This window comes from Botryllus schlosseri, chromosome 6, assembly GCF_051294905.1.
Source record: "Botryllus schlosseri isolate E-star chromosome 6, Bs_hap1, whole genome shotgun sequence".
Taxonomy (NCBI): Eukaryota; Metazoa; Chordata; class Ascidiacea; order Stolidobranchia; family Styelidae; genus Botryllus; species Botryllus schlosseri.
In genome coordinates this window covers 9,653,961-9,672,237 of record NC_137241.1, presented here as the reverse complement: position 1 = coordinate 9,672,237, position 18,277 = coordinate 9,653,961, and the positions used below count along the sequence as shown (strand labels likewise).

At 40.6% G+C, this 18,277-nt stretch overlaps 1 protein-coding gene across 1 annotated transcript in view; it reads left to right on the top strand.

Annotated features, from left to right (window-relative positions):
- LOC145440219 (uncharacterized) overlaps positions 1-18,277 on the top strand; it is a 108,062-nt gene that overhangs the window by 69,981 nt on the left and 19,804 nt on the right. Inside the window, exons 71-91 of the mRNA XM_080317789.1 lie at positions 265-510; positions 577-743; positions 1,648-1,769; positions 1,987-2,128; positions 2,988-3,198; positions 3,260-3,471; positions 3,762-3,967; positions 4,522-4,799; positions 5,162-5,284; positions 5,754-5,898; positions 6,428-6,697; positions 7,194-7,346; positions 7,402-7,590; positions 9,006-9,299; positions 10,203-10,336; positions 10,569-11,226; positions 13,615-13,832; positions 14,343-14,462; positions 15,092-15,217; positions 15,370-15,519; positions 17,619-17,804. Coding sequence (XP_080173915.1) covers positions 265-510; positions 577-743; positions 1,648-1,769; positions 1,987-2,128; positions 2,988-3,198; positions 3,260-3,471; positions 3,762-3,967; positions 4,522-4,799; positions 5,162-5,284; positions 5,754-5,898; positions 6,428-6,697; positions 7,194-7,346; positions 7,402-7,590; positions 9,006-9,299; positions 10,203-10,336; positions 10,569-11,226; positions 13,615-13,832; positions 14,343-14,462; positions 15,092-15,217; positions 15,370-15,519; positions 17,619-17,804 — 4,350 coding nt within the window. The remainder of the gene's footprint in view (positions 1-264; positions 511-576; positions 744-1,647; positions 1,770-1,986; positions 2,129-2,987; positions 3,199-3,259; positions 3,472-3,761; positions 3,968-4,521; positions 4,800-5,161; positions 5,285-5,753; positions 5,899-6,427; positions 6,698-7,193; positions 7,347-7,401; positions 7,591-9,005; positions 9,300-10,202; positions 10,337-10,568; positions 11,227-13,614; positions 13,833-14,342; positions 14,463-15,091; positions 15,218-15,369; positions 15,520-17,618; positions 17,805-18,277) is intronic.

Below are 18,277 nucleotides of genomic sequence, written 5' to 3'. Positions count from 1 at the left end.
GTAATATAATATATTAAATGATTATCAGTATGCTAGCGAATTAACTGATAACATTACTTGCTTTTCGCTTAGATTATAATTATCCTGTCATCTTCTCAGCTTGAAATATCAGCGAATAATGAAATCTGATTTGGAGCGTTTCACATCAAAGTTTAATCGAATATAAATAACCAGTTGTTTGTAACCGCCATTGCATCAATAGTATCTTTCGACTGTATATTTTCTTCGATTGATTAGCTGTAATCTCGAAAATTATTTATTCAGACCTGTACTACGTGTCGAGCCGGGGTGATATGCAAGGAAGCAGCCACAACAGATAACCCAGAGCCTGAGAACGCCACTATGAATGCTACCAATTCCTTCCCGTGCCCGCCCGGTTATTACTGTCCCAGCGGCGCTATTGTACCGATCGCTTGCCCCGTCGGAACTTACAACCCTAACGAATACGGAGAAAGCCTTGCGGCACAATTCTGCATACCGTGCCCTGTGAATTACTTCACCAACTTGCCGGTAATTAAGATTTTTTGTCAAGTCACTTGCGATTGTAGCATCACAAAATGTTGTTATTATGTCCAGGGGCAAATCGCGTGTCAAACTTGCGGTGGTCAAGCTACGCAGCCTCTGACCGGGCAGTCCTCCTGTCAGTGTTCGGGTAGTGGCAGGGAATTCCAGCCCAGTGATCAGAACTGTCCGTGCGCGTCTGGATATCAAGTTAGCCTCGAGAGAAATGGGGATTGTGTCAGGTATCGTATATATTTCTGTCTCACAATCTTTCGGAAGAAGGAGCGGAGCTCCGAAAGCTCGTGTAATAAATAAAATTATTACGTTGCAAGTGGACGCTAAATAGGGTGTGAAAGCAACCAAGATCCTAATATTATCTATATCGTCTGCTATCGGTTCAAAGAATTATTCAATCTTTCGGATGTCATTCTAATTTGTTATATAATCTAATGAAGTGGATGTGTCGATTCTTTTGATGAAAAAGATGTCGCAAAAAGGGGTTATTCATTAGTTTCTTCGACTATTCACTAGTTTAGGTTTTGTGCCTCGGCAGAAGAGGGCAATATTTTGATGATTGGGACATGAATAAAATAGTGACTATTCAATCCAAAAGACAGTGGTGAGAATATTCTAGTCATTAATTTGACGGCCTGCTTATTCCGTGTATAAGATTCCATGCTAGGATCCATTATCTTTCAAGTAACTTTTAATATGAAATCTTGAAGGTGGCTTGAAGGTGGACGGTTTGGGGGCAGTGTTTTATAACCTTAACGTTTAGCACAATCAATTTATGCACAAAAATTCTTTATTATGATATGCAAACAATAATATGGGGTCCGAGGCCAGCATTTTTTTGGGAAATGTTATAGTACCGTTACAGTCATATTTATTGATCGCTAGTACTTATAATTCTCTATATACATATCTTTCGAAAATTTTGTTCAGGATCAGTTTTATCAATATAGGATCTGTAAGCATCAAATTTTAAGAAAGGGGTCCGTAACTAGAAAAAAGTGGCCAACCACTGTTCTGCACTTGCAGTACGTACAGTTAGAACACCGTTAAATCGGTTAAACTGTACTAAACAGAATGGCGACAACCGTTTATTCGTGGAACAGGCACAAGAATTATGGATTTACATTTCAGATACATTTACCCGTTGTGTCCGGCTGGTACGTCTAGAACGCAGGAAGGCTCCTGTTACACGGACGCGCAATGGGAGGAACATTGCAGGAATGATGTGTGTCAAACACCATCAGACTACCAAGGTATGACATCACGTATTGCTGACTTTGTCAATAGGTCAACTAATTTTACTAGGTAATAGCAGTAGGGTTATGTCTGGTATGAATTTCCTGAATTTTTCAATGTAATGTGAGCTCCTCTTCGACTAATGTGATTTAACGGGCTTCATAAGGTAGCGGCCGAGAAATATTTATAATTACTAACTCACAAATTGGTTGTGACATTCGATTTTCATTTTAGGTGTAGATAAAGTTGTGGGAGCTTGCAAATGCATTGTCGAGGACTTGGACACTGTCTGCGATGCGCAGTGCCGTGCCAGACAGCCGAATTTGATCGAATTCTGCTGTCCAGACCCTCTGGTATCAACTGAAACCCAAATACGGTTTGTTAGCTATTTGTGTATTAATGATGATTAATTTAATAGCAATATCAATAATTGTGCCGATGTAAATTTCTGTCATCTTTCGTTATTACGTCAGTACAAACTGACCCATTGACTGCAAAGTTTGACTATTCTCATTCGGTAACACATATTGGAGGTATACTAAACTCCCTTGGCACATACTAAACGATCATGTTTATTGTTCATATGTATTTTGTTAATTTCAACATTTCTTGAATGTGATAGGAGACATCCATGAGTAAATAAAATTTACTGTTATTATCATTTTATTACTAAAAATATCATATCATCACAGCTGAACACATAATATATGTGTCAGGTATTAGGACTCGTTGCTTATGCTCATAAAAATGTCTGAAACTGACGTAGCTGTAGAGGTAAATTATATTTACCGTACATTTATACATACTAAATGTACTTCAATTTGAAAAGTGATTTTACGGCAATTCACATGGGATCAAAGTTGTCATTGTTGGTACAAAGGTAAAAGTAGCTTCGTAAATTTCTAGTCGAGTGCAGCTAGAAGTAACGATTCCCAGTTTCTGTGCTTAGTTTTCCCTAAAATCCTACTAAGTAGAATTGGAAGTAACTTAAAATCAATCAAGTAACTATCGCAAGCATACAAAACCAACCAAGTACTCCAAAAAAGGTGCTGACCTCCTATGCTGCAATTTTTTGCTCTGGTTCCTATATAATGCGCAATTGCACATGGCTGAATTTGGGGTCGCTGATATGTGATCTAGGTCCTGGCATTTGAGTGCAATTTCAAAACTATGCTAGTTATCTTGCTTACGTTAGCAAGCCACAAAGATACGTTACCGGTACCTTTCATTCTTAGGGTATTGGGATCAGACGGCAATTACACATATTATTCCACCGACGAATTGAATATCATCAACTCCGAAAATGCAATTTCAATCAAACAATGCTCATCCGGCACTGCGTCTTGTTCCGGTCTGTATATCACAGAAAGTATTGGGGCAGGATTTATCGGCGCTTACGACCCAGATCCTACTCTAATCAATGACACTTTATCGACTAACAGCAAGGTATTTCTACTACTGTATTTATTGTGCGCTTGATACTTATCGATTAAATCGTGATTTTTAGGACCCATCCACGGTGTCCCGCAAACGACGCTCCATTGATGAATACGCCATGTACCCCGGTCCACGAGTTCGTCCGCCCTCTCTGCGGTACGACTTTGATCCGATTTCGAATAGGATGGTTGGACGCCGGCTTCTGCAAACCACCGTTTCCGTGTATTCGGGAATTCTGAATCCTGTCACCTGCGTAGATTTTGGAAATGTTGTTTTATTCAGGTTGGCCAATAAATTTTTTCCAGCCTTACGTATTAAGTTGAAAATACCTAATTTTACCTGAAGCTGATGTACACATAGTACACAGCTAATAGCAAACTATCTATTTTGAAATGGAACTATAAATGTGAAATTTCAATTTTTCATCTTTAGACCATATTCTTAATTGCATTTTAAATATAAATCATCTGTAGGTATCTCTTTATTCATATAAATCTATTAATAATATAATGTAAGCCTGCTGGAGTGATGATAACTCAGCGTTAACCTCTGTCTTTTTATTTCACCTGTAGCGTTTCCAACGCCAACTATCCCGTGTACGACCAGAATAACTTGTACAACACCAATCAGAATTTCGACTTTGGCGGATTCCGAGATTTGGAAAACCAGATGGCGCTTACAGGGAGCACCACGACGCTGTTCGCGTATCAGTTCAATTCGCCCGGCGTTTACGCTTTTATGTTGAGTTCCGATAACACCAAGAAATTCTACGTGTCAGGTTGGTTTGTTTAATATATTTTATCGGGTAGACGAGAGACGAAAGTTGTGTTGTGCATTGATGTTCTTTGTTTTATCTGTGATGGTGAGGCTCGGTGGATTGCATTATTGACGCGGATTGTCAACGTTTTTACTGCAATAGAATCAAAAATCGCTTTTTCCAAGGCTTTTTGGCGGTTCGAAAAGGAGTATCATGTGATAGTACAAGCTTGCAATAGTATGTCTCTATTCCTGACTATTCCTGACTGATACTGCTGCTAATTTGAATTCTGTCCATTAATTTGATATACAAAAGCTATAATATTGACCAGGAACCTATTAATTCAGTAATGTCAGACTTGAGTATGTCACTTGGAGATGTTTTTTTTCTATATTACATCGTAAGATCCTGATGACACACCTCACCTCAAAAGAAGTATGGATTGTGGGTTAACTATCAAAATGAAGCACTTCCTAATCTGGTGTCAACAATTTGTAAATCAGTATTTTCTACATGTTGACGCCTACTTTCTCATAGGCCTGATCTAATTTATAATTTCACTTCTTTGTATTCAGTGATGAATGAAGGTGGGACGTGTACCGAACAAGGTCCCTACTTCCCGCCTACTCCATTGTACTTTGTCCAAAACGGCCTGACGTTAGACTCGACAATATTGCTCGAGCCCGACTGGTTTATGATTGCAATGCTGCTGCTCGTCTCCATATTTGTGGTGTCCATTCTGGTGGTCGCGTTGACGCTGTTCCGTAAATACGGATGGGCGAAAAATTCCTTCTTATCGGCGTATTACAGGGCTGTCGGGTTCGCGTTCAATCTGGATACTTATTCGTCCAAGGTGAGTGTCATTAATTCTGTGTAGTTCCTCCGAACAATGTATCAATTCCACGTCTCTAGTTATATTCAAACAGTGATGGTCAAATTAGTCATCATTGGTCTTCTGGTAAAAGAAGTAGAAGTAACGCCATTACTTTCTATTTAATTATGTAGTTTCACCTAAATGAATTTTGAAACTGTTCTGTACAACAATATGGACTTTTGCCCCATATTTAATATCTTGTGTATCCGCTGGCTTTCGGATATCTAGTGATCAAATGGCATTGGAAGAGTGCAGGATGATTTCTGTGAAATTAGGTGCGAGAAACGTCTTGGCAATGCCTTCATTTACGCGTCTGAGGAATTGCACATTTTGTTTTCAAGGGCTCCACCGTGCACTCGATCAAGAAGTATCATCCGAACACAAGTGCCAGCAACAATACCGCCGTGGCCGTATCAGAATTTGATGAGATGCGTGACGATGAATTCTGGGATCATGAAAGACAGGTAAGTCTGTTAAACGTTCCGAATAGTCTTACGAATACAGCAGAACTAGACCTGGTCTGCAGGATAGACTTGATGGTTTTGCGGAATGAGTTTTAGTTTATTTGTTTTTATCTGATTTGTAAAGAAATTCAAAAACTTGCTACCTTATTTATATAGCAGAATTCTGGTCAATCCATCAAACATTTCTTTGAATTTTCAAGAATCCACCAGAGACGCAGGCTTCTACCCTGTCAACAATCTACTTAAAAGACTTCCCCATCAATTTCGTTTCATGGAATTACTGTGAACAGCTAAAATTGACATTACTATAGTGTAGACTGTAAAATGGGAATATCTAACGCACTTAAACTTTTAAGAGGGTCAAATTTCACGTGTTTCTTTCATATTACACTGTGCATAATAACAATCTCGCTATTAGTTCTATTTATTCTCATTTCTGTGAGTTACGTTCAATTCTGCCCTTGTTCAGGTCGACATGGAACAGTTTAGCAGCCAGCAATTTTACGGCATTCTGACGAAACAATCAAACGACGTCACCAGCTCCGTGTCGAAACAGAAAGACGAAGTGAAAAGTTTGTACCAGAAAGTCGCCCAGCAAACGCAATCCTTGAAAGGCAAGTACCGTATTGTTTTTTTCCTCCATATAGACGAGTTATTCGGCAATGTGTATATAAAAAAACAGGGTTGTAACCAAGTCACAAGTTTCCGAGTCAGAAATCAATCTCTATTTTTTAGTTTTGACTCGAGTCCAGTCGAGTGATTTTCAATTCAGTACCGACTCCAAGTCAGTGAGTAGAGGGTCGAGTCCGCGTCGTAGTGTTGTGACATGAGTCCGAGTCCAAGTCATTATGTTCACTGTTCAGTTTTGAGCTCAATCCGTGATTTTCCTCGGTCCTTACAGTTTATGGGCCTATTTTCCGAGTATCGGGACTGATAGTCGAAATACCAATCATGTGGTGACTTAACTATTCTTCAAAGTTACAATGAAATGTCTGTGTTGGCTGTCCTAGTCTCAAGTCATATGATTTGGTTTGAGTCATGCACAATGACCCTTCACCGTATTTGCGATTTGGATTTGAACTTGTCTAATTCAGAATTGAATATAATCCAGGCACAACACTAATCTGTATGCAACTCACACAGATTTATGGGCCGCCAAGCTCAACTTGCAAGGCCGCTCGTCTCTCGCTACTGACGAAGAACTGGCCGAATATGAGCGGAAGAAGGAAGAACTCGATATCGAGCTGGAAAGGAGGAAGCTTCTGGGAGAGAAATATCTGAGCGTTTTGCAACAACAGCGAGACGTGTTCGTCACAGATGAGCAGGATAGACGCAATCATCAAGTGAATTTCGACGCTTTCGTTATCAACGCTCGAAGGATATTGGATCACGCCGCCAAGTCCCTGGAGCAAGGTATGATAGGCAGTTTTATCATTTTCAGCCACTGAAGACACACAATGTACAACATGATAGGCAAGACACAATGTGATGTAATGAACAGATAGGATGACTCTGAACACTGACTAGAACTTATGCCCCATCACATAACAGACGTGTACCACGACCAGCTTACAAAAATTTAGACTCAAAATTATAGCCTCTGGTGAATTGGAAATTGAGATATATACATATACATAGATAGAAATAACATCAATTCCTGGCACGTGACATTCAGGTCTGTGCAGGTCATAAAACGAATGCGTGTAGAGTACATGCAGGAATAGCATTTTATATGTGTGTTATTGATGGCACATCGTTAGCACAGCATGGCTCATACGCGAGAAATCTTTATTCAAAACTATTTCTTGGAAACTGTTCTGTATTTTCCCCTTGCGATTGTTGTATGGCTTTGCAAGAATGACGAAGCTTTATTGCAGACACATCTATCTTGTAATCAATATTGTTTCAGGTACAGCCGATGTGAAGGACATTCAGTTTGAAGTGACAGGCAAAGCAGGCCTGATCATCAGCAAAATGAAGGAATCTGTCGGCAAAGAGTGCAAGCGCGTCGGCGCTTGGGGCGTGCTCAAATCTGGCACTGGGGCTCAACTGATCGAACCAGGTAAACTGTAGGAAACTCTGACACTGCTCGCTGGTACTCAAGCTGTATTTTTCAGGATCGCGAAAGCCTTTGAAACACGGAGATATCTTCGCTCCAGACGGCACCGTTGTTGTGAGCGAGTCCGTTTGCTTCCGTGATGAAACGCTAGGCATCACGGTTCCTGCTAAAAACATGGAGATGTTGCTCGCCAACGGCCAGACTATGGTGATTCCAAAAGGACAGTGCTTTGTTCATCCCAAGACAGGTACTGATGGTGCTGTTAACCTTCGATTTGTCAGCTATTCCGTTTGATTGTATTGAAGGTGGAAATAAGCAGTTGTGAAGATGATCGAATTTTTTTAGGTACTCCAGTCACAATTTTGCATGCCTTTCCCTTCAAGTTTTTTACAGACACATGAATCGACAAAATATTTATTTCATCACATAAACTGGAGCTTTAACAAATCTTGGGTTATGATTTTAATTTGGTTGTAATTCTAGCACATGTGTCTTTGAGGGTCGTACACCATCAAGTCTAAATTCAAACAGTTTCTGCTACCGTGTGTTTTGGAATTGCATGATTGATTTTAAACACAGTGACCGTACCAGTATTCCGAGCTGAAACGCGCCTACTTCTTGATTTCCCTTTTTTGTATCATTTTATAGGCTCTTTCTTATTGAGTGTGCATTGGGGCTCTTCAAAAATGACTTTTTTTCTCAAATCGGACTGGCTACTTGATAAAATTAATTTAAGCCTACACACCAAATTTGGTTCAATTCCAACCAGTAGCCGCATTGCTACAGGAGAAGAAAGTTTCTATTTATTATATAAAAATAAATAACAAAAATTTGAAAATTTTCTGTTCACCACATGAAAGTGTTAGGTTGTCTATAGAAACGAAGTTCATCAAATTTGGTTCAATTTCAACCGGTAACAGCGGAGTTATTGCCGTCGAAAAATTTGGATTATGAATAAAATAGTATTTACGGTGACGAATTCTTTAATTATTTATTATAGTGGTGCTCACCGTAAATACTATTTTATTCAAATCCGCATTTTTGGACGGCAATAACTCCGCTTCCACTGTTTGGAATTGAACGAAATCTGCTGAATATCGTTTCTGTAGACAAGTTTACACTTCTATGGGGCGAACAGAAAATTTTCTAATTTTTTGTTATTTATTTTTCCATAATAAATAAAAACTTTCTTCTCCTGTAGCAATGCGGTTACTGGTTGGAATCGAACCAAATTTGGTGTGCAGGCTTAAATTAGGTAACCTAACAATTTTATCAAGTAGCCAGTACGATTTGAGAAAAAAAGTCATTTTTGAAGAGCCCTAGTGTGCATTCCTTTATTTAACACGACCTTTCACTTTATTACTATATGTGTAGGCCAAAGTGGGGCAGTGATTAATGATCTTTGCCTGTGATTTCTTCTCATTGTATCACAATTCGGAGGAAAATTATCATAAACGATGGCTACGATCACCAATTTGGATTTGACTGAAATCCCTGCGTTTCGGTGGATTTTGAATTGAAACGAATGTGTTCCCAAGCTTTGGATTGGATCGGTCTGTTACCTTTTCTTTACAGGCAAACTACACTGTCTTCGTATTGGTAGTAGTGATTAGTCGTGTTTGAAGTTTAATCAATCAGCTGAACAGTAAGTGAATTCTACAGGAAACGTTCTACCGATGCAAGGCAACTTGTGTTACGATCCTGTGACATCCAAAATCGTGTCTGCCGTGGATACTTCCTCCGGTGACGTGACAAAATCTGACGAGCTCCTCATTCCGTACATTCCGTATCCGAAGAATGATTCCACCGGCGCACCGCTGCGTACCAAATTACCGCAGTTAGAAAGACGGGCCGATCTCAGACTGGGCGCTCCCATGATAGATTCTGCGACGGGTTTGACAGTTCCGATATGCGGCGTTACCGTTCATCCGACTTCTGGAGATTTGTATCCAGTTGGTGCGTTTGTACTTAGTTTCGGCATGTGTTTCTGCTTGCTATTTGAGACCGTTTTGCTCCCTGTAAACTTATTAATTAGTAGGTTTACTGGATAATCCCGAGCAGGTATCAAGGCAGCTACTCGAACTCATCGTGATTTTAGCGTGGCCAAATAATTTATTTTTAAACTGCTCCTGTAAGTAGCTTATGAAAAATTGTTCTCAAACTTTGCGTGTAACGCATGCAGAATGCAGACCATGGATACTTTGAAAAGAGACAAATCTCAGATCTGAAATCGTCAATAATACTTCGGATAGTACCTACCTATAATGATACTTCAAATTTCATATTATGAATAAGCTATGTCAAGATTTCGGCCACACTTGTAATTGATTCCTCAAATATGCTTGACATAAATATAATGTCTAAGCTTCGAAAGAGGCGGCATATTGAGGATTCAGTTTGAGTTGAAGGGATTCAATGCTAAGAAGTAACATAACATTCAAGATGCTGCCGGTGACACATGGATTTCAGTGCACATGCTAGCATTAGGTGTACTTGTACGACAAGATAACGTAATAGTGAAGCGTCCGGCTTCTTGATCGATAGGTTGTAGGTTCGATCGCCGGCCAGGTCAGACCAAAGACCTGATTAGTAACACTGGTATCCATGTCTTCCCTGCTTGTGCTCATGCATTACTGGGATAGCAGGATAGAGATGGTGCATTACTTAGAAAGCCGTACAAGGCTATATCTGCACCTTCCTTGTCCAGCGGCATATGCACATCATGCACTCATCGTATGCATATGCACAGATCGTGTGTATGTGTATCATGAGTTGGTTTATATGCCGCAAAAACATTAAGGACAAAAATAAACTACGTCCTTTCCTTTCCTCATTACATAACATCTCCATCATTACCAGGTGGATCGTTCACAAGTCCCATCACAAATCTACCGACTGCGATAGAGCTTGGATCGCTTATGATCGACACCGATTCTGAAAGACCTCTGCCAATACTAGCTGTTGGGTTTGACTCCGAAGGAAATGTGATACCAGTAAGTGGAATTCATTGGCAATTCATATGATTTTGATTTGAATGAGATCTGGAAAAATTAAGGACCCAGTTGAAAATGACCTCGATAAAATATCAAGCTATACATGCATTACCTATTTCTGCAAAAATAAAAACAGCCATCGTATGTGCTCAAGTAGACATAAAGTAACTTCGCCCCTTTAGGAATCACAACTTTGATTTTCAATTTTCAAAATAATCATCCTGCTTATCAGATCGGAGGTACCACCGTCGCAGATTCACAGTCAAGCGCACAAATTCCAATCCTTCTATCTGACACCTTCAAAGAACCTTTAAGTGGCAAAGACGCGCACGTTTCCGGAGTGCGATCTCTACCAGTGCCTGGATCGCGCGATCAAGACATCGTACCGACGGCCGGGGGAAACAGAGCCGTACTAAACGCCAGCGTGCTGTCTTCCGAGCTCAAGACAGCCGACACATTGAAAATGTATCTGGAAGCGTTAATCAGCCGTGAAGCGTCAGATCAAGGCACTGCGTTCAGCGTGCGGCCTGAAATCTCTCACTTGGAAACAGCGATGAAAGAGCTAGACGCGGCACGCAGCAGAAAAATGGCGGATGTTCTACGCAAGTCACATGACTTACTACGTGCTGAAGAACGTGCCGATGTATTAGCTGCTACCGGTGGCTGTGCCGGTATGATGGAATTTGAGGCGACCGGGCAGCTTCTGCCTATTCTGGTCGGGACGGAGATGAAAGACCCGGCCGGGTCTGATTTGAAAGTACCAATACTGGGAATTGATAAGGCGAAATTGAGTGGGAATATAGTTCCTCTAGCGGGCAGTATGGAAGACCCGGCTGGGAAAGGATTGGTGCCAATTGCGATTGGGTCGCAGGGTGTAGATGCCGCAACAGGTATTTTTGTTGTTTAAATTGATTCCTGTTGACTAATGCCGGGCGCGATGAGTAGAGTCTCGCAATGAGAGATAATTATTTCTAGTACAGTGTGAAATTATACACTCCTTGCCACTAAGAAGAGTTAATTTAATAACAAAAATTATTCTTTCGATAGTATTTGCAACTGTGGGAACCTTGTAACCTCAATTGGTCGTATCTCGGCATATGAAACATGCAGTATAAAGCTACACACGGTACTGGAAATAATATATCTGTCAAGTTTTGAACAACCCACTGCATTACCACAAAGTGCAATTTAATAGGCATGGTCGAAAAAATACCAAATTATATTTAACCGGCTGTATAACTAGCATTATATTCTCTGTGGTGGCCTAAAAGGTACACATTTGCACTTTCCACGTCTTTCATAATGTTACAACGCTATAATAAGTGATATTCAAATATTCGACTGGACTAGACTGATGATGTTAAAAATGATGATCTTGGCAACAGCAGGTGATATAACTATGGAGACTGGTCTATAACTGGCGTTGAAGAATATAAAGTCCTTTTAGGTGTATCTCACGTCAAATTCATTTTGAAGTCATCTCCTAGCCCAGTGGTTCTCAACCGCCGGTCCGCGGACCGCGACGACATTCCTGCCGGTCCGCCAGGTATATTACAATTCTATACCTTAAATTCAAGATGCAATGTGAAAGGCTTGTCCATTGGTAAAATAAATAAAACATCAAATCTTAAACTGATGCAGAACTTTGTGAGGTAACATTAGGGCTGGTAACATGTTTGTCTTCATTTAAAGTTCAAGACGTGTCATTTGACAACATGAAAGCGACAAATACAGAACAGGTACGAGCTGACTCATCGCTAAACAGCGCAGTTTGCGCGATTATTCGATTTTGATTCATTCATTTTGTGCAGGACCATATCTGAGGCACCCCAAACCGCCCAATTAAAGAGGGGCTGAACTTTAAAAGACCCCAAAATTATTTTGCAAATTAACATACTTCATAGCGTATTCTTTTGAAACTTTTTCCAACATTTTTCAATTTCTTTTCGCGCTTTGCGCGATTTAGTGTAACTAAATGTCTTGTTTATTAGGTGCCCTTCTCCGAGAAATATGCATGATTTATAGAAATAGGCATTTCGACGTCAGCCATTACCGCTCCACGACGTACCAACTCATGATGAAGTTTAGGCTAACATGGGATTCGAAAGATGTGCCAAAAATTCGGCAGCGAGAAAACCGATTCAGTCATGAATGGTCGAAAATTTACGCTATTGGCGCGATGAAGCAACATAAACTCTCTGCTTACACTGAGCATAATGAATGTGCTGACAAGTACAGGTGAAACATCCACCCCGCTGTATATTCTGGGGGAGAAACCCCTGAAGTTTGTCTTGTCGGGTTTGTCTTGTTGGGGCCTAAGACCAACGTTTTTGGGGAAGGGCTGACGAGGTGCTTTTTCGGCACGGATTGGCGGATGACCGGTATAGTTGCTGTATGGTGTTTTCTTGCTGCACGCATTGTATTCGTAGTTGCCAGAGTAGCCTATGCCTCCGGTGGCAGTGGGCCATAAGCAAGGTAGCACGACACGGTGCTATAGGTTCGACTCCGAAACGCTGCTTCTCTCGATATTGTCAAAGAGAATAATATTATTCGAGTTGGCGTGGTCGGTTAAACCCACGGCATTCGGCGCGAAAGACTATAAACGACTCTCGGCAGTAGCACGTTTATCTGGACAAGGCTATTTCACCTCGATTCAGCAGACTGATTACCATAACATCACATAGATGCCATCATGAAGATAATTAATTACGATCAAAACAAGCTAAATGTCACTCGCTAGCACCATATAATCGCAAAAAAACGGTTGCATACTCTAAATTTTAGCTTCATTTCAGTCTTGGAAGTTCACCGGTCCGCCAGGACATTTTTTGAAATTTTACCGGTCCGCGAGGTGAAAAAGGTTGAGAACCACTGTCCTAGACTTTTTCTTATTGAAATGAACTTTGAGTGATTTTTCTGTATATATGCGTATATGGTTGACACTATTAGGGAATCCAATGGTTATAAAACCAATGGGATTACTTGCAGATTGAGACATGCATTGTTTATGTTAGTTTACATTCTTATGGAAGGGGGATTATCTGTATGCCCGGTCATATCATAATTACTGCCTAATTTATTTCCGAGTACTCATCACTCACCTCAAATATTATAATACAAGTCAATTGGTCGATAAAGTAACTAGTTCTCTGCCACTGTGCTCCGATTAAGTTAACTGAGCTGGAGTCCATATTATAAACATGTAATTCCAGTAACCTGTTAATCATTGTGAACATATTTGTCTGTTACATATCCTAACCTGAACAATCCTGTTTTAGCGAAAATTGGAAAAGTCGCGGGTGCCAAACTGGACCATGACACCGGCGTGGTCGTGCCGATCTTGCAGACCGGCAATCTGGTGCACAAGCGGCAGAGAAAGCCGGCCCCTGGATCGCTGGCGATGTTGGAGGAAGAAAATGCGGCCAAACGCGGATTCTGGAGACGGCAGAGGCAGCGCGAAGGCGAATTGAACAGCAGGCTTGCAAACCTGATGCAGGTGGGACTGACTTAGATCTATCGTTATTACACAACTTATCCACAAGATAATTTTAGACCAATTTTAAACCATGTTCGAATAGCAATGACTCCAACTGAATCCTGTTTGCTGTTAACAAATTCATATTGAGACAGTTCTTCGGCAATTTTCATCAAGAAAGTATTTTCCTGAATGTTTACACCAAACATAATGTCTCAAAGTTACCACTTGATATACTCTGTCTCAGACATACGTGAATTGATTGTTGATCATACAATACCCTGTAAATAATCTATGAAAAGTCACTGGTCTCCACTTAACTTTAGTGTTTCTATAAACTCGATCTGTGTACCATCATCCCTCAAAGAAGGACATTTATCTGCATTTGTAATATGCAGTCACCTGGCAAACATTATTCTGACAGACTCATACTCTGACTTCATTGACACAAGTCGTAATCACGCTAATAGACAATATACTTATCTTGTCTAATGTGTATCATTTAATTTTGACCCGCAATGCAACTTCTAGGACCTGTCTGCTCATGGAGACTCGTCGAACGCCGATAAAGTGGACGAACATCTGGAAGCGATCTCAAATTCCTGTTATCAATTGTCCGGCGCTTTAGACAGGGAATGCGAACGTAGACAAGTATGTCGACATATCCTATTTGAACCATTGAAAATGAGAATCTATTTTTCCTTAGTACTGTCAATTTTCGCAAAGGTAATATATAGTGACCAAACCTGGAATTTACAGTATATGACTCTATCTTACACCGGCTCTAGTTCTAATATTCAAGCCAGCGCTAGATGTCTTTATTAGCCTTTATTTCAATCCTTTTAAACAAGGTATACATGGATATATAGCAGGCACTTTGAATGGGTGCCACTTTGAGCTTATATCATATGTGATTTTATTGACTTTAGCAAATAAAGACCTTACTGTTTACATCTTATGGCCAGATTTCTGCAACAAAAATCTAAAAAGTCTTCGACAGATTTGTTTTGGCCTCTTGCTGCATGATCGTCAGCAAATAAAGTGAAAATCCTCATCAATCCACGTCACATCTATAGTTGAACGTGATACTTGCGTTTTACGTGTATGAGTAATTCACTGACGTGCAAATTCTAAACCAAATTTTAATGATCAGAAATTTGGATTCAAGTACCAAACCAGAATCCTGTCTAATTGCAGCTTCAGTAATTTCGTTGCATTCTGTGATTTACGAACCGCTAAAACTAATAGACGCAGTTTCAGAACAGGTGTTCTACTTGTAGATGGCTAAGGACGACCTCACCGCCATTTTACCGCCGGACGTTTTGTACATACTCTGTGAAAATGACGGGCCGGAAAAAACAGCCGAAGAAACGTTGCATTTGGATTATAAGAAACTTGTGGAAATGGTAATTGCGTGTGTCTGTCTTCCGTGTGTAAGACATACCAATACAGACTGTCTAGTAGTGACGGAGTTGATGCCGTCTTGTCATTTAAAACTTTAGTAATTCCTGTCTTTAAATCATATCTAATGTTATGAACATTACTCGCTACTAACCAGGTGCGAAACTTTATTGGCAAGCTGCAAATGGAAGAGACCAGGAAAGACGAGCGACTATCGGATGCCGCCAAAAATCAAGACCCGATAACGACGGCCACAGCGAAAGAGGCCATCATGATAAGATACGAACAGGCGCAGAAGAAGATTCAGGTAAATATTGACGATAAAAACACATCCATGAACGCAAAACAAATTTAGACCGATTCGCAGGCCACAGAATGGCGATTGGAACCATAATATCCTACATTTGAATTCGGATTTGACTCGGATCCAAGTTTTGTCCGATATCCGTTCTCCCATGCATCGGGATTGTAAAAAGTTGCTCCTCTCCCGCCTGTCCTCATTCCTCGCCAAAATGTCTGTCATTTCCCCTCAACAATTTGACTTCCGAAACAAACACCAAACCGCTCATGCCCTCCTAACAGTGGCCGAACAGTACTATGATATCTCAGAGAAGCGAAATGTGGGATGTAGCATTTTTCTCGACCTAAAAAAAGCGTTTGACTGCGTAGATCATAAAATTCTCATCTCGAAATTGGCGCGTTACGGACTTCGGGGCCCACAACTTGAGCTCATGAAAGGTTACCTCACTGGACGCCAACAAATGGTTGCGATCTCAGACACCTTGTCCTCTCCTCACCCGGTGACCTGTGGTGTGCCCCAGGGCTCAGTACTTGGATCGGTCCTTTTCACCTTATATGTCAACGACATTTTTGAAACCTCATTGAACACCACACTGTTCGCTGATGATACTCGCCTCCTCTCTTCCGCATCTTCGACGGCAGAGCTGGATGCCCTGACTGGTGACCAAATGCCCGAAGTCCATGAGTGGACGGCCCAGAACAACCTTTGCATAAACGCCTCGAAATCGCAATTGCTGACAGTAAATTCAAAAAATAACCTAACCGTTAATAGCGCTGGTCAGCCCGTTTCCAACACAGATAATGCCAAATATCTCGGAGTTTTACTGGACTCGAACATGTCCTGGAAGAGTCATATTCAGTCCCTAGAAACTAAATTATCACCGAAGTGCGGCCTGTTCTACAGCCTTGGGCGCTTCATGCCAGCATGGGTTCTTCTGATACTCTTTAAATCCTTAATCCAATCGAAGTTACATTATGGCATCCTCTGTTGGGGGGCTGCCAGTAAAACTGCACTCAAGCCACTGCAGAAACTACAGCATAAAGTACTCCGAATCATAGCTAGGGCTCCAAAGGGGCCTGGCTGCCCATCCAATAAGTCGCTGCTGAAGAGATTTGGCGTCCTAAACATAGAAGATATGCGGAAACTAGAAATCGCCAAGTTTATGTATCAGTTTCACTGCGGTCGTTGCCCCGAATATTTCAATGACTTCTTTACCTCTGAATCAAAAGCGCACAAGTACAACACACGCGCGTCCACGTCATCCAAATATCATATGATCGACCGAAAAGATCATCGCTCCATCAAATATGCCGGACCTGATGTGTGGAACAGTATCCCGCCGGCCATCCGACAGTCGACGAGCATGTCCACATTCAAGTCGAAATACAAGCAATTGCTACTAAATAAATACAGTCCATCCTCAAGATTACCGGACCACGACTGACCTATCGATCTCGCTTCCCATGACATGCCGCCCTATTTCTTGTCGCATTCTTTTTCTATACTATCTTCTTTACTTTCATTCAGTGTGCATGCCTCCTCTTTACATCGCCTAGGCCAAGGTGGGTGTCAGATTCCATAGACTACTCCTTGTCGCTTCGACATCTTCCTGTCTTTTCATTGTATCGCATTTTTTGTGGTGTATTGAACTGATAAAATTGCTAATAAACCAATGATGATGATGATGATGATGAATTCGGGATATATATACGAATCTGATTTACATTTCCTAATATTACTATCAATTTATTGATAGGAATTATTTCAAATTTAAGTTGGGATGAAATCAGGAGATTTTATTATTGAGCTCTGTTGTGCACCTAATCTTGAACGCTCTCTCATTCGAAATTTCATGCTGGTGACGTCATATTTTGTAATACGATTGTTGATATACATTCTCTACTAGTTGCTGACGATTACCCCTGACGAGTGTCAGCCGAAAATATTCGGGTTCATTTCAATATGAATATACTATTTAATTGTATATTGAAGTTCTGTACCTCCAAGAAGCTCTTCGAATCTTTCTACAAGAACTAAATTCGCATTTTCAAATTCCTATCATCAGTAGACTTGACAGATGTATGAATATTCCTTCGTAATTATAGAGCGAACTTTCAAGCCATCTCGAAAACCGCATCGAAAAATCGAGCATCGACTTGGCGACTTTGGAATATTTGAGGAAGATATCGGAACTGTTGACCGTCGAAGCTCGGGAATTGTTGAAGGGAACTTTGATTGTCAGCGGCGATTATGAGGTCGTCGCTTCTGGCGTGTATGGAGACGACATTAACGTAAGAATATCGTGAAAAAGAAGTGACGTATTTTCTAATAGTAGATTGAAGTTCTTATTCCTAAACGCAAGAGTTTTCATAAGCACATGGCTTTAGTTATATCAACTCATTGTCAGTGTGCAAATTACATGTATTTTTATAAGTCTGCAGGTTGTACTATACATCGCCCAATCAAAAAGTTATCACTGTTGCAATTTTTTTCACATGTTGCCGAGACGTGTCCAGTATTAAAGTTCTTTGACTTCTTCAGAGTTCTCTAGTAGAATTTATCTTCTTGTACTGCTTAGTCAAGTGGAAATGCTTACAGACAACTTACACTGCAACTTTTGAAGCATAACTACCTAGTTTTATGCACTTTATATTTTGTATTGTAAAATGTAGAATTTTCGGCATATCTCAGAAATCCCCATGATATTACTTTCACTTCTATTTGAATAGCAGTGCTTACTACTTTGACCACATCTGAACGTGCC